The sequence below is a fragment of the Oxyura jamaicensis genome, chromosome 15 (genome assembly GCF_011077185.1).
Source record: "Oxyura jamaicensis isolate SHBP4307 breed ruddy duck chromosome 15, BPBGC_Ojam_1.0, whole genome shotgun sequence".
NCBI classification, from domain to species: domain Eukaryota; kingdom Metazoa; phylum Chordata; class Aves; order Anseriformes; family Anatidae; genus Oxyura; species Oxyura jamaicensis.
This window is the reverse complement of record NC_048907.1, coordinates 14,187,228-14,203,667: the sequence shown is the minus strand read 5'-3', so window position 1 is coordinate 14,203,667 and position 16,440 is coordinate 14,187,228. Positions and strand designations below refer to the sequence as shown.

General features: G+C 38.8%; 1 protein-coding gene across 9 annotated transcripts in view; it reads left to right on the top strand.

Annotated features, from left to right (window-relative positions):
* The window catches only part of TMEM132C (transmembrane protein 132C), a 229,766-nt gene extending 214,664 nt beyond the window's left edge, over positions 1–15,102 (top strand). For 8 of the 9 annotated variants that reach the window (XM_035341116.1, XM_035341115.1, XM_035341118.1 and 5 more), the window contains 4 exons: positions 652–857; positions 1,315–1,588; positions 2,630–2,821; positions 11,846–15,102. In XM_035341116.1, the coding sequence (XP_035197007.1) occupies positions 652–857; positions 1,315–1,588; positions 2,630–2,821; positions 11,846–13,042 (1,869 nt within the window). In that variant the 3' untranslated portion in view covers positions 13,043–15,102. The remainder of the gene's footprint in view (positions 1–651; positions 858–1,314; positions 1,589–2,629; positions 2,822–11,845) is intronic. The other variant, XM_035341114.1, reaches the window with a different exon arrangement.
* The last annotated feature ends 1,338 nt before the right edge of the window (positions 15,103–16,440 follow it).

Here is a 16,440-nt window from a genome sequence, read left to right as displayed (position 1 = left end):
ATTACTGATATAACTCTTACATGACTATGATAATGCTTGCGTATATTTCAGGACGGTATTTACATGTTAATGATAAATCTACTGCAGTATTTAGAAATACTTTACAGCTTTAGCCAAAATGAAAACTTTTATAAACAGATAAAGTTTATTGTGGAGGGAAGGAGTAGGATTCTCTTATTCCTCAATGGCAAAATCCACTACAGAGCCAGCTTTGTCTTGAAGACTGAGAGCAGTGTGACCCCCTACTGAAGGTCAAAACTCATTGGATAGAGCTTTGGTTTGCTGCTCACCTCCACTGAGACCTGTTATGGTTTGTTGGGTCAAGCTGTGAAGGAGTTGTGGTCATTATAAACTCCACAGCACCATGATCAGCTAGTGGCTCACTGCATAGCAAACAAAAAATCAAACACCAGTTTCATAACTGATATCCAGTTTTTAGGCCTCTTCAGAACAATTACGCCTCCTGAATCAATGAAGGATTTTCTTGTTCAGCTGCTCCCATTGTAAAAAGCTGTCATTTTCCTGCATTAAGAGATGAGAGTCTTTTTTTGTTTCTTTTGGGGGTTTGAGATGCCAGGGTTAGTTACACTTCAGGCCTGTTCTGTGTCAGCAATTACCATCTCTTCTTTCTCTCTTTCCCCCTCACCTTAGGTTTCTGACAGATGTGACTATGTTTATGTCAATGGTAAAGAAATGAAAGGCAAGGTGAATGCACTTGTGAACTTCACATACCAGTATCTGAGTGCTCCTCTGCAAATCACAGTCTGGGTTCCACGCCTGCCTCTCCAGATTGACATTTCAGACACTGAACTGAGCCAAATAAAAGGCTGGCGAGTCCCCGTGGTTTCCAACAAAAGGTGGGTTTGAGATGCTCAGTTTCTTGGGTGTTTTTCTGAAATAATAAGAGTTGATTTTAACTTGCAGAGAGAACAGCTGCAGCACCTGCACCCACATTGCAGCGTGTTTTCTTGAGGAACAGCAGCACTGGAATCCTCAGCTCTGCACTGGCCATCTGCAGATATAAGTTTTAAAGTCTGAGGGAGTTCTGTTTGTGTGAGTGTGTCTGTCATGTGGTGCAACGGTAACTGTTGTTCAGGCATAGCAGCTTAGATGAAGAGGTGGTCTAGTCCAATTTTGTGGTTCTTCATCATACTAGGTAGCCATGAATCAACAGAAGGGAGGTCTTAATAACTTAAGGGAGAACTCTCTATTAGCACTTTAATGTTAGTTTTCACTAGTGTTCTTGAAAATGTGTTTTTTTTGTTGTTGTTGTTGTTTTGTTTTTTTTTAACACTATTTTTTTTATTTAAAAAGACCCACCAGAGACAGTGATGACGAGGATGAAGATGAACGGAAAGGGAGAGGATGCACCCTCCAGTACCAGCATGCCATGGTGCGAGTCCTGACGCAGTTCGTAGCTGAGGATTCCAGCCCTTGGGGTCAGCTGAGCTACCTGCTGGGCTCCGACTGGCAGTTTGACATTACAGACCTGGTGATGGATTTTATGAAACTGGAGGAACCTCACATTGCCAAGCTGCAGGAAGGCAGGATTTTGATCGGACAGGAAGTAGGAATGACAGCGATGCAGGTATTGTACTCTGGACTGCCACATTTCTACCACTCTCATAGAGAATCTATGCACGGGCATAAAATCTAGTACAGTGTTCTGCTGTCTTGAAACTGGATAATTTTCCATTACATTCATGTGACCTATTAGAGTGTCACACACAACATTAACCCAGGGACATTCATCCAAGCTAGTGCTGGACTGAGGCATGCAGCATGGTCAGAAGTGGGAAGCCATACAGCCTTCAGAGACTTTTAGGAAAGGCAGCAACTGAAGGCTCAGTGAGAGCTCTTGTCCCTTATAGATGCAAGCTACCACCAGTCAGCTGATGGGCACCATTTTAACTTTACGACACAGAAATATTTAGATAATGCTGATTTGCTTTTGACTTATTTAAACATTAACTCAGGAAACAAAAATACAACCTGGTTAATAACCCTGAAATACTGATAGTGGACATTGACGACACCATTTCCCAGTTCTTCCCCAGCTGCACAAAATGTGAATAAAGCTAGTCTATCCAATATGATATACATATGGTGGAGAAGAAAGTTAGTGCATGAACTAGCTGTCCTAAGATCCCATAAGGACAGCAGTATGGCTGTCAGTTTCATTAACAGGAAAGATTTCCTACTGCCTTTATGTTCCATGAGGAACAGCAAAGACAGAGGAATGAGAATTTTCAAGCAAAGAAGTGAAGGACAAATCCTACATGTGTCTAACCTCCCTTTGAAATGTTTGGGAGGCAAGTCTGATGAGCTCATGCGTATTAAGACCCAGAGTAACAGAAGACAGTTTTGAATCAACTCATTTAGTGAAGTGATGCAAATGACACAACAGAGGCAGCATAGTTCTTAGTACTGGCTGCAGTGTTCTCAGCCATACGCTCTCTATTGAATGTTTTTTCCCACCCTCCACATGAAATCAGACTGTCTTTGCAGTGTGCTTGTCTGCTTCTCCTACACATAAGATTTTGAGGACAAGAACGAATGATGACCTTAAGAAACGTTATTTTAAATTATCAGCATTTTTCTAAATTGATTCTTTTGTGTTTCTCAAAAGGTTTTGTCTCCTCTGTCTGACTCCATCCTGGCAGAGAAGACAGTGACTGTTCTAGATGACAAAGTGACCATAACAGACCTTGGAGTCCAACTGGTGGCAGGGCTTTCACTCTTTCTTCAGCCAAGTGCAGCAAGTAATCAGGCTATTGTGGCTACAACCATTGCCCAAGAGCTACTTCATACTCCTAAGCAGGTAGTGTACACTCCAGTTTTTACTGTTGTTGCTTTTTGGGATGGGACAATGTTTTGTCAATGTGAATTATAGATGACTTAATTATATATTTCAGTAACAAGTTTAAAACATGTCTATGGTGATTGCTTTTCTCTAGAGTTACTCTGGAATTTTCTTCTCAGTTCTTCCCTTCAAATATGGAACTAATCCACAGTAAAAGTTCTGGCTATACTAAAGTTTGTATTATTTACATTTTTAGTACCCTTTCTTTAAATGATGCCACATCTGTTATTTTTGCAACACAGTCTCTGGGCAGAGTTCTCTGTTTGCTCTATGAGCATGCCCTTGTTTTCCATGCCAGAGAGCACAGAGCTCTGTGTATCACAGCAATTTAATATTTTGAAGAGCTATAAAATAGAGGAAGAAGAAAGCCAAATACATTTCTTCTACCTCCTGGAGTCACAGCAGACTGCCAGGCTTCCCTGTCCTTTTTTTTTTTTTTTTCAGGTGGATTTTGGGGAGTTCATCATTCAGTTCATTAGGGTGTCACTGTGCTGATCCTATTTAATTTAAGCCAGCAAATTTCCATCTCTGTAAAAGGAGGCTTTCGAGCAGTGTATTTTAGGTCACAACCCATATGGAAAAGAGGACTGGGGAACAACAGCAGATTGAGACAAACAGTCATTTGGGAACAGATTAAAAACTAGTGTCAGTAGCAGTGGAACAAGATGTATGTTCATTGCTCTTTCAGTCAGTTGATTTGAAGAGTGGGACTGGGGACCATACAATTAACTCTGTCCACAGCTACTCCTCTCACAGAAACTGTATTTTATCTCACAGAGATAGGGAGAGATTTCAAGTCAAGTTTTATGGCCCATTTTCATGATTATTGCTACCTAATTTTCTGGAACATAAAAATAATTTAGATTGTTTTATAACTTAGTGACAAGAAAATGTCCGAACTAGAAGGACATGCTGCCCATCTGTTCAATTTACTGCATCCTCTAAACATAAGAAACTTATGTAATTAACCCATTTATACCCTTTCTTCAGGGCTTAGAAACCACTTCTGATATATTGTCTTCAGACAAAGATGGTAAAAACGAAAGCTAAAGCACACCTAACCCAATTCTATTATGTAAACAGAACACCATTTCTCCTGCAGCATCATTGGAAGCATCATGGCTCTGAGTGCAGATAAAGGAGCTTTGTGAATCTGGAAAGGTTGCACAGATATATCATCAGCTAATCAGATTTGTATCTTACTTGTCCTGAGTATGCAAACATATTTATCAAAAACAGATTATGACATGTTAAGACACAACATTTCAGTAGTGCACAACATGACATCTACTGCCTGAGCCTACAGAGAGCACTACTGGATTGTGCATATTAAAGATACAGACAGTAAAGCAGGAGGCTTTACTACTTTTTCTCAGTAAAAGGAAATATTGAAATCTGGAAAAATCGGGAACTAAACTCTGTTAGAAGGCAGTTGGGAAAAACAAAAAACAAAACAAAACAAAACAAAACAAAAACAAAACAAAAAAAAAAGAAACAGTAATAATAATCCAAGATCTGGTATGCCCAGAGGAAATTTGGTTGCTTAGCAGGCAGCCCAAATCAGTCAGTTTTCCGACTCCTTCCACGTTTGGCATCTTCTGTCCCAGTTTCCACTGGAGCCTTCCATCCCCATTGCCTCTGCCTGCCCTCTACCTCCTCTTCACCAGAGGAAAGAGAAGTGTCCTGCTTTTTTTTTTTTTTTTTTATTTGCAGCTTGAATGCAGGATATAACATGTAAGTCACTTGCCCTTAGAAGAATTAATGCAAATGCAGTAATGCTTGTCACTAAATTTAACAAAAAGTAATTGGTGAAGTGGAGCATGCCAGCTGAGATCTTTAGTGAACTGGAATTTTAGAAGATGGGTGCTGAGTGCTTTCTGAAAATCAAACCCTTTTGAAACAGGGTTTTTTCAGAAGTGCAGCCCAGAACTAAGCATATACTTGAATACTGCAAGGACTTCGTTATTTATGTGTGTCAATTCCTCTCACAGAGGTTTATAAAATGACCCAAATAACTCATGAAAACTTTACTGATGAAGCTGAAAAACAAAATAACAGTAAAGACAGCTGAAGGTTTAATTTTTCTCAGGAATTATTGTATGTCTCAACATTGTTATATGGAAAAAATAATTCTTATTCAAATATTTTCCTTGGTTACGCTTTAACATCTTCAATAGCCAAACCTCAATACAGATTAGCAAATGTCCTTGGGTAATTGGTACTCTGGCAGGCATAATATTGTCCCTAGCAGATTTAGCAGTATGTCTGTATAGTACAATGAAAAGCATAAAACATTTATACAGGTTGTGTTATTACAGATCCTTAAATATCCTAGGAATTAATTTAGTATTTTAGCTGTGACTTTCAGTGAACATAATGACTAGATTAGTTCCTTGATTATAATGACCGCACCATTTCATAAGTAGGCCAAGGCAGCCAAAGCATGAGTCCTGAAAAGTTGGCAGTTTTTCCAAATATTTAGCAATCCAAAGAGGGTAAGCCAAAGTTTTTTATTTTGGATGACTAAAGTTAGATATATCTATCTATATTTTGGTAACTCATTATCTGCGGTCACCTTGAATGATGCTGAGCCCATGCCTCCTTTTCTTGAGATCAGGGGTTCATCTTTGGTGCTAAAAGTGGATTGATTATTTAGATGCCTAAAAATAAATGCAGGTTAAACAATTTTTAAATATCAAAGCTGAAATATCTTCTGAAAATTTGGAAACTGCAGCTGTATTCAGTCTATTTTTAGTGGCCATCTGCTCAGGTAGGAAAGCTGTTCCATTTGGCTTGCAGACCATTGGTAAAATAAACATTGCCATCTTAAAGCTTTATTCCAAATGTAAATAAAAGAAAATCTTCAGTGTTTAGGTCATTTCTGATCCGAATGAGTTTCAAGGCCTCTTACATTTCAGCTGGCTCTGCAGAGGTAACTCACAGTCATATCATAGTTTTTTCTTCACTGTAGGGTATTGCATGTGGTCTAATGGGCTGAAATGGGAGTAGATAAAATAAAATTAAAAGGAAAGCCTTTAATAAACAGCTGTGTATATTAATGTATGTCTCAGTGCTACTGGAAAACTCAAGACATTTTCTTAGGAAAAAAAAACAAACAAACAACAACAACAACAACAAATACAACAATGTATTGCTAAAGGCCAAGTTCTTCTCTTTCACATGTGTAGCTCCTGTTGACATCAGTGACAAGACCCAACCCTGTGAGGTCACCTATAACTTCAGGGAGTGTCCTCTGAAATGTCAGCTGTCCTCTGACAGGAGGCGAGGATGCTCAGCACCACCTGAAAGAGGATGACATGCTGGAGTTACTTACACCTTTCTGCCCCTTGGATGACACAATACTATCCTGGTTTAGCTTATGTCCTTCATGCAAACTAGTTCTGGGAGTTCAGTGACATCTCACAGTTAAATAATAGATATTGAGAGTATTTTTATGGTATGGTTTCATTACCCCATTCTAGTAATATAACTTACTCTTAAATTAGATTTCTATCTTGTTTAAACAGAAATGTAATGGCACATGAGTATGACAAAGGAAATAAGCAGCATGGGAAAGAGAAAGGATGTGTAGTTAGATAAGAATCTGAATGCTTCCCTTGCAAATACAAGCAAATTCCCACTGGAAAGGAATGTACATTAGCAGATTGGACAAAAAGGAGAGAAAGAAATACACAGTAGGGGAATGCATTTTTTGAATTAAGATCTGAGTGTTGGCTGCCTTTCATTTCCACATCATAACGATCAAGTCCAGTTTTTACTGCAGAAGCCACAGGCTTAAAAATAAATGCACATGTAATTCTTTGATATTTCATGTGACAAAATAGCCTGGGAAAGCCATTTCAGCATTCAAGTCCCCAGATAAAACAATCAGAGCTGGTGTAATAGAGGCAGCTGAGAACAGTGTTCCTTTTCCTTTATTTTAGGGAAGAATGTTTTCTACAGAGCCATTCTGCTCTCCCTTTCTTTCCTTTGGTGTCCTGCCTCACTCCAAGACTACTGCAGCTGACCCCAGCAATTTAGGGCTTATTCACAACTACTTTTATTTGTGCTTTGGTGAATAAAGACTATTAAAAGGGTTCTTAATTCTGGGCATGACATGAAATGAAACATACTTATCAGTCCTCTCATGCATATTTCTAAGCAGCAGAATTCTCTCAAATGCAATCAGTCCTACACATTTTATTCACCTAATTCTTGCTTGAAGTATATAAGGTATCATGCCCTGGTATCAAGCTGATACCAGCTTATTTTGATCAAGTATTGAAGGGCACTTTGTAATCACAATCTTTCATAGTGAAATGTTTCTAATGATGCTGACTGTGATGCCACAGATGGGCTCAATGGAACATAGTAAGATAAGCAGTCTTTCAAGTGTTTTATAAGGCTTTAGAGGGCAAAATAATCATCACTATGGCTCCCAGATTTTCATAGGCAACCTGTGCAAGTCCCAGCACTGCAGGACTCATTAGATTTCTGACTAATATGCTTCCAAACCAGCTCTGCTTCCTGCATTCAGGTTGCCTTTTGGAGTGTGAGCCTGGTTGTTTTTACTAAGTGGAACAGACACAGCCAGCAAACAGTGGTGTTTGTGGTCAGCTCGTACAGGGGAGTTTGAAGCATTCCAGATCAGGCAGAACAGAGCTTCTCAGGGATTGCTGGTTTCCATTAGTGTCACGTTACTTATTTATCCTGGAAATTTCCTCCTAGTTTTATCCACCTAAATATAACATGTGGATAATAAAAGATAACAATACTAATAGAAAGCAAAATTCAAGCTTATCCAAGAAGATTTATAAAGTGGCATCTTCGGACTGATAAACAGCAATGTAATTCAGGGCCGGAAAAGGTAGTGACATTGCAGTGGATCATGAAAAACTGGCAAACTTGCTTATATGGTCTGTAGCTATAACTGGAATTGAGAAGGTAAACAGCAAAAGCACAAGGGAAAATGTAGAGAAAATGTATCCTGATAGAAGGGTTTTTTATGTGCTATGGGAAATCATGGTATTTGATAACCAACAGTGGTTGTAGAAAACAGTTTCTTCATCTCTTCCAGATTGGATTGTTCTGTCATTAATGTGATCTAATGTACAGTATCTGACTCACTTCACATCATCACAGTCACCATATAAATCATCCTGTTCTCTAAGCGACACTGACACTAATGTGTGGTTGTGGTTCATTTCTTCATAGAGTTCAACTGAGTATTCGTGTGTGTGCATAAGTGAAAGAGAGAGGAAAAGTAGAGGAAAGAAAGGAGAGAGAATCCTTCAAACTATTTGTTTATGCTTAATAATTAATAAACACAAGCATTTGTCACTTCATTGTTGAGGGCATCAGACTGGGGGCAGCAGTTTAGCAGGTAAGAAGGCTCCAATCCATCTTCATCTGCTGATGGTAATTGGAGGACCCTGTCAGAGATTCGGAAGGGATTTATTGATGCAGTACGTAGGATTTGCAGAAACAGCTCTTTGAAGGACACGGTACTAAATCATTTCTTTTTTCTTTCTTTTTTTTTTTTTCCTTTTTAGCTTTTCAGAATTTATAATCATTTTGGAAATTTACTTCCTTCCCCTGTCTCCAGCTTGCCTTTAACGATGTGAATGAGAGGAGCTATCTTTTGCCAAGTGGAATATTTGAGCTGATGCAATGTATTTTGGCAGGATTTGAGATTGTGTCCCACTCCCTCCTTTCCCCTCCCCTTTTAATTAACATAGCATAAGCATGACAGTGTTGTGTTGTGTTGTGTTGTGTTGTGTTGGGAAGAAATTGGTTCTTCCTAATCAAAAAAGGTCTCTTGGAAACAAAAATAACTCAGTGCTGGCTGAAAATAAAGGCTAGGCTATTGTACACCCCTGTTATCTATAGTAAATCACATCTGTGTCTGCAAATCTCAGCTAACTGCCATTTCATTCTTCTCTACCTCTGCTTCGTAAAACCAAGTGTGCAGGTTAATGGAGGAATACTGAACAAAATAAAAGTTGTTTTAAAGTTGATTGCAAATTTGTCAAATTCTAGCAATTTGGATGAAATTTTCCATGCTGTCTACCTCTTAATCTGAAAGTTATTTGAAGACTGGTAAAACAGAAAGGAGTCAAGACAGGAAAACCAGCCAGGGATGTTGATAACTTGAAGAGAACAGCAAAGAAGAATATATTGCTTCTTGTACATCTTCCTCCCCAGTGTGGACAGAGACTTCAGATCCCACAGAGCTGCTCTTCTACCACCAGTAGAACCAATATAAACTACTTGCACAGTAAGGGCATAGCCAAATGTGGGGCTCTGCAACAATTATGCTATTTGGCTGTAAAGGAATACACAATGGATTTAGCAATGCAAATAATTCCCATTTAGAGACAGGAAATAATGGAAGTCCACAGCTGAGCAGGGAGGAGGAACAGGCCTTATAGTTTCTGATACTAACCGTATAAAACCATTCATTTCCTCATTCTGCTCTCCAAAAAAAAAGGGTACAACTGATAGGCAATGCCAATCCTATTGTGATGTATAGTTGTAATTACGCTGATGTTTTTGACTTCCATAAGTTGATGAAAATTAAGTGTATCTTAGTTACCTCTCTGATAGTACATGAGGCTGCCCTCCATCTCTAGGGAGAAGGAAAGCAATAGGGATTTGAATTACTAGCATCTTTTTCTCTCTACACATATCCATTAAAAAAAAAAAAAAATCCTTTATTTTCCCATGGATGGGTTTGTTCTGCTGTAGATTTCTAAGATGTAAATTTCAGCTGTGCCTTGTAGCTCTGTGCTTCAGTCTGTTCAGCCATTTCTCAGTTGTTTCTCTAATGGAATATCAGCTGTTTTAATTTCCTTATGCATTTCACCCTTTCCAGCTCCTGAGCTACTCTGGCTCCATTTCAGCTCTTTGAATCACCAAGAACTTTGCCTTCTTCCCTGTTGTGCCACAGTTTATTTTCCTTCTTCCAGTCCCTTAGAAACTTGCTGATAGCACTTTGGAAATCAAATATTCAGTATAGTCCAGCCTTCTGCACAGCTAAATGCCCCTTGCTGTTTTCACTGAAAAGCTTTAAATTTAACTAGAAGGGTAGCAATTCCTTTTGTTTATAACCATAGCATAACAAATTGCAACCAATTGGAAACCATATTGGGTTGTAAATTTGTATTATGACTGGACATTAACAGGGTGGCAATGTTTTTCCCCGATGGTGATTTTCAGTCCAGTTGTTCTGATGTACCCAAGTGTAAAGTTATTAGGGCTATCTGTGGTTTAAGTCTGGTGAAGAAAATAACTTTTCTGTGTCAAGTTGCACTCCAGCAATCTGCCTGCATGTCTTCTAGCTAAACAGGCAAGACATAGAGCAAATGAAAAAATAAAGAAATCTCCTGCAAAGAAAGCTACTGAGACATGGAGAATTAAATATCTATATCATTTGGATGAGATTCAAATGGCAATGAGCTGACCTCTAGCTTTGTATGTGCTTCTAATGATGATTTCTAACAGTGCTATCTGCAGAGAACAAAGACAGTCCAATTAAATCCAAGCCATTTGCACTGTTATCATAGACATCATACCAGAATCCCCATCCTCCTCTCCTTGAAACAGATATGCAGTGGAGTTTTCAATTATTTCAAGGATAAAGTGTGTTTATTTAAAACAAACCTTTCTCCTGCAAAATAACAATTGTTCCATGAGTATTTTTCTTTCAGGCGAATCTTTTGCTCTAACCATTTCCAAAACAGTCTGGTAGCACTTTATCCTTGCTAAGATTTTTATGCATTGTTTAATTTGACAGCCCCCTGTGACACCTGAGCATGGGCGACATGAGGAAAATAAGTGTTCTGTCAAGTGCCTCTTTTTCTGGTTTGTCTCTTCCTGGTTTTGTATGACTGGAATGGCTTGCTTTCTTTATAATCATGTAAATGGTAGCTTGATAATGAGTACTTTGGTATTGCAGACATCTCATATCAATTATTTCATATGTTCTTTTGCAAAATATTTGCAGGAAGGGTAGCAGTGGAATGATAGTAAAAAATGTGACCAATTTTCTGCCCCATCAGCTGAAGCTTGGTTTGCTTTAAATGCAGTCCAGAGATTGTCTCCCATTTCCTCCAGCTGCTGTTCAGAGCTGAGCGATTGTGGTGGTTTTACCGTGCTAGGCAGCTGAACACCACAACCAGTCTCTCACTCCCCCTCCTCAGATGAGGAGGGGAAGAAGTAAAGGAAAGAACAACTCACGGGTTGAGATAAGGATAATTTAATTAAAGAGAAAAAATATATATATTATTATAAATATATATTATAAATATATATATATTATAATTATATTATAAATATATATATATTATTATATATATTATTATATATATTATAAATATATATATTATTAAGGAAATAATATATTATATTATTAAGGAAATATTATTATTAAACAATTCAACTAAAGGGAAAAAAGGGAAAGGGGATAACAAAACAAGTAAAGGCTATGTGGAAGTGCAGAGGACAGAAATTACTCTCTACTTCCCACAAATGAGAGATGCTTGACCACGTCCTTGAAGCAGGGCCTCAACGCACGTAGCCGGTGTTCAGGAGGAGGACAGATGTTTTCGCAATGAGAGCCCACCCCTCCCCTCTTCTTCCTTTTTCCACCTTTTATTGCTGAGTGTGACATCATATGGTATGGAATATCCCTTTGGTTGGGTTAGGTCAGCTGCCCTGGTGATGTTTCTTTCTCATTTTTTTGCCCACCCCCTAGGAGGGTCAGAGAGAGTCCTGATGCTGTGCCAGCACTTCTCAGCAGCAGATACAACACTGGTGTGATACCACTGCTGTTCTAGCTACAAGTGCAGAGTGCAGCACTGTATGGGCTGCTGCAGGGAAAGTTAAAATCCCAGCCAGACCCAGTACAGCGATCAATAAGCTGCAGTGGCTTTAGCTGTCCTGTTTAAGATCCTGTCTTTAACCATACCCCTCTTCTTTCAGGAGGCTGTGGTAAGCACCTGGATTCAGTTCAGTGACAGCTCTGTTACTCCGCTGGACATTTATGACCCTAAGGACTTCTTTCTTTCTGCCATGTCATTAGATGAAGCTGTTGTCTCAATCCACCAGAACGCTGCCTTGAAATGGCCAGTTGTAGCAGCAGAAGGTGAAGGTCAGGGCACATTAATCAAGGTGGACATGATGATTTCAGAAGCCTGCCAAAAGTCCAAGAGGAAAAGTATCCTGGCTGTGGGAAACGGCAACATCAAAGTCAAGTTTGGCCAGAATGATGCAGACTCTGACCCAGGTGGAGATTATGATGCTGATGAGATTGAAAACCATGCTAGTGACCGGCGGCACAAAGTGTCAGATCAGGAGCGGTATGGCCAGGATGGACGATATTATGGTAGCTCTTCAGCAGAGCGAGAGGAAAGCACCATCAGGAAAGTCAGCACCACAGCAAAATCTGTAATAAAAAATAAAGTAATGAAAAACAACAGGCTGGATGGTGGCAAACTCTCAGATGACAGCCAGCTGCAGAACATCCCCATAGACTTCACCAACTTCCCTGCTCAAGTAGACCTCCCAGGCAGTGCAGGCATGGAGGAAAACGATTTGGTGCAGACACCCAGAGGCCTTAGCGATTTGGAGATCGGGATGTATGCTCTGCTAGGGGTCTTCTGTCTGGCAATTCTAGTCTTCCTAATAAACTGTGCAACATTTGCACTTAAGTACCGTCACAAGCAGGTTCTGGTGGAAGGACAGGCCACCATGACCCATTCCCATGACTGGGTCTGGCTGGGAAATGAAACAGAACTGCTGGAGAACACAGCAGATGCATCATCTCAGCAGGATGAGCACACAACCATTATTGACCGAGGAACGGGTTGCGAGGAGAGCAACCAGCTCCTCAATGACAGTACTCAGAAGAACAGTCAGAGCCAGGTTCACAGGCGGGCTGACTCAGGGGGAAAGCTTGTAAAGGACCAGAAATCTGAACCTTTACATTCACCAACATCTAAACGGAAGCGGGTGAAATTCACAACATTCACTACCATCCCACCCGATGATGGTTGTCCTACTGTCAATTCAATCCTAAGTAGCAATGATGATGATGTTAAATGGGTGTGCCAGGATATGGACCTGGGGAACTCCAAAGAGATAAGAAATTACATGGAGAAGTTCAAAGACAAAGTGTAGCTCCTCTCTGTTTTTTAGGGGGTTTAACCACACCTTGATGCCTTCAGTTCTACAATATATATTGGGAGAGAAGAGGGAAAGGGAAAGGAGACACCGGGAGAAATGATGAGGCAGTTTTTATAATCAGGGAAAGAAATTTGCCAAACTGTCCATGGTTAGTTTTTTTCATTTAGGTTTTTCACTTTGTTTTGTTTTTCCAACAGTTATTCTGCTATTCAAGTATTTAAAAAGTGGAATATAAATAGCAGAAAGGAACAAGGAAATGGTATGACCAATATAATGACTGGGCAAGGTGAGGTTGTGAAAATGTATTTTATGGGTCATAGAAACAATAATGATACTAATGTTTCAAAGTACCAAAACTATTCAGGAAAAAAAAAAAAAAGAGAGAGAGAGAGAGAAAGAGAATATAAGAGCATGAAAAGAATAAGCAAGAGACAAACGACGACTTGTTTATATTACTGATAGAACATCCCAATTTTGGACATATGACCTATAAGGAGACTTTTTAGGCTGGTATTCAGGCTGGTTCTTTCTATTCCTTCATTTGAAGTGAAGATGTGTCTATGGTATTGAATATGAAGGAGAAAGAAATTACCAGGTATTTTTAGTTTTACTTTTCTGATTGTCTTGTAAGTTGAAACAGAATAATTTTCCCTTTTGTAATATTCTTCTAAATATTTTAAAAACAGGAAAAAATTCAACCCAGTAAGTTCACAGTGGACCAAGAATATTTTATTTCTAAGTTAGCTATAAATAATCTACTGTCATTTAAAGAATTCAGAGGATAAATATTGACTAATAATCTCCATGTGGCATCTCTTCTGAAAGCAAAAGCCTCAGTTGTTTCACCCTAGCTAAAAATATGTTCTGTTTGGAAGGAGTGTTCTTTTTACTTCCAGGTTTGGATTGTTTGTTTCATTGTTTGTTTTAAATTTCCACAACCAAAGTTCCTGTGATTCACCAAGGAAAGAAGGTGCTGGTTTATGTTAGTATGTTGAAGTAATAACCAATGGGAGTGCCCCCTGGTGCATTTTAAGTGTAACTGGAATGGACACCATGCAGGTCAAATATGTACAGCCTGGATTTTTATTTTTTTTTCTGAGTCCATGAATTCATGATTTCATTCTATAATCTCTGTTTATTCCAATGTCACCAGCTCTCACCAAACTCTGAAGCTAGAGGAATGGACTTTATTTAGGACACTGATTGTCCTCAGACTTGCATTTCCTTGTACTGGGAGAGCTGGCCTCTGGACAGACTGTTGGGAGGGGGGAAATGTTACTGAAGGAAGATCAAGAAATAACTGCAATTCTTATCTGATGTTATTTTATTGACATTAGACCAGCTAAGACTGAAAATTTTAGACTAGATTGTACAGCTGTTGTTTTGTAATTAAAAAAAAAAAAAAGAAAAAAAAAAAAAAAAAAGAAGAGAAGAAAATCATAATACAAAAGCAGTAATGAATCTAAAGCACATACAAAATAGAGCCATAAATTCATTATGTAAACTGGCAGAACTACATTGACTCAGTGCCAGTTTACACCAATGGAAGATGCAGATCAAAATCTATACAATGAGGAAACCACCGACAAACCCAAACCATCTGTAACTCCAAGGAAGATGGTATGTCCAAGTATCCAACCTTTTGGAAAGCAGCATTATTTCTTGACTGCTAGCCAGAAGCACTTGCATAGTCCTGTCTTTATTCATGTATTTTTTATTATTATTATTATTTTTAATTACTCAACTCAGTAGTTTGTTGTTGTTGTTTGTTGTTTTTTTCTTGGACAAAATCCTGCCACACAGTAACATAGATGGATGTTTTAACAAGATAAGCCTAGTATGCATTGTAGACTGAAAGAATGTAATATTTATTTATACATGTTATAGAAATTGTAATTAAAATGCTTTACATGGCTTGACAAATTAACCTCTCTTTTCTGAGGGGAGGGGGCTGTTTTTGTCATTTCTGTGTTGGAGTACTGCATCCACTGCCTAACAGCTGAAACAAAATTTAAGGCACTTTCTGAAGAGAGGAGAATAGAGATGTATGAAAGTTCTTCACTGCTCTGACCCTTCCTTTGTGAACTGCTTCCCCTTCCCACCCAACATGTGGTGATGATGATGGATGGCAGGAGAAGACAGAAGTCAGTCACAGTTCATGGCAGTGCCACTATTAATCTTGTTCAACTTCATGCCTTCCATCAGCACGAGCAACTCCAGGGCTCTAGCTTCTGATGTTGCAACTTTCATGCAGCCCAGTCATAATTAATTACGTTGCTTCTCTGATTGATACAGTAGGTTCAGATGAAAGCAAGTTTCACTGAATCACAAGTGACATATACAAAGCACCCCATCTCCCAGTGGACTCTGAGCTACTTCATAAGCTAAACACAGTGATGCATCAGCCACACCTCAGGGATCAGTATAACTTCCTGGGAAAATGCAAGGGCCTCTCTGGTGAAAAATACATTTACAGTGCAGAGTTGCAAAATACAACAGGAGAGGAACAAGAAAGATATATGGAACAAAAATAATACACCGTGGTAGTACAGACATACACAGTGCAATTGTTCAAAATGCATTTTTAAGAAGGCTGTTAATGTGCTGAGCAGCCCTTGTTACAGCACACATGAAGGATGGCATCTCCAATAACAGAGCACTCCTGAGCACTTTCTGGGATACAGATACAGCACTGGTGGGGAGGAAGGAAATTAGTTGCTAATTCTTTATTTTTAGTCCGTATATTCTTTTTTTGCTTTTGACAGCTGAGGCTTTATAAGATCAGAAGAGGAAAAGGATATCTCTATCCAACGTAACAAACAATTGGATACTGAGAAAAAAAACTTATGAGGTGAATTTATCTTTCTCTGCATGTTAGTGATGATGTGCATGTTTGTTTGCTTGTTTTATCTTGTTATCTCATTGTATGGGCTAGGAAAAGTGTTTCACAGTGAATGAATACATTGTTCCTAATTCACCTCCTCTCCAAAACTTCAAGCATTTATTTCAAGAAATAGAAACACATCTTCATTGAAATTAAGAGGAGGGGAAAATCTGTTTCCCATAGGTACCTATTTTGCAATTCCTTTTCAAAACAGTTATGTGAATTTTTGTTGAAAGATTCATTCCTGTATTAATAAAGCTCAGAAAGAGGAAACACTCCCAAAGAGGAACAGAGCTCTTCTGTTATGAGTAGGAAAGTTATAGCTTATTTATTACTTCATCTTTTGTTAAGATAATCACGATTGTTACCTTCTTGTTTATTGACTGTGTGTATAACTTTGTTTGCTGTTCATAATCAGACTTAGGCAGTTTATTTGAAATAACTCCCCATCAGAAAAAAATATATATATATTTAATATAGAGTGATGGTCATTGTGTCATTGACCAAC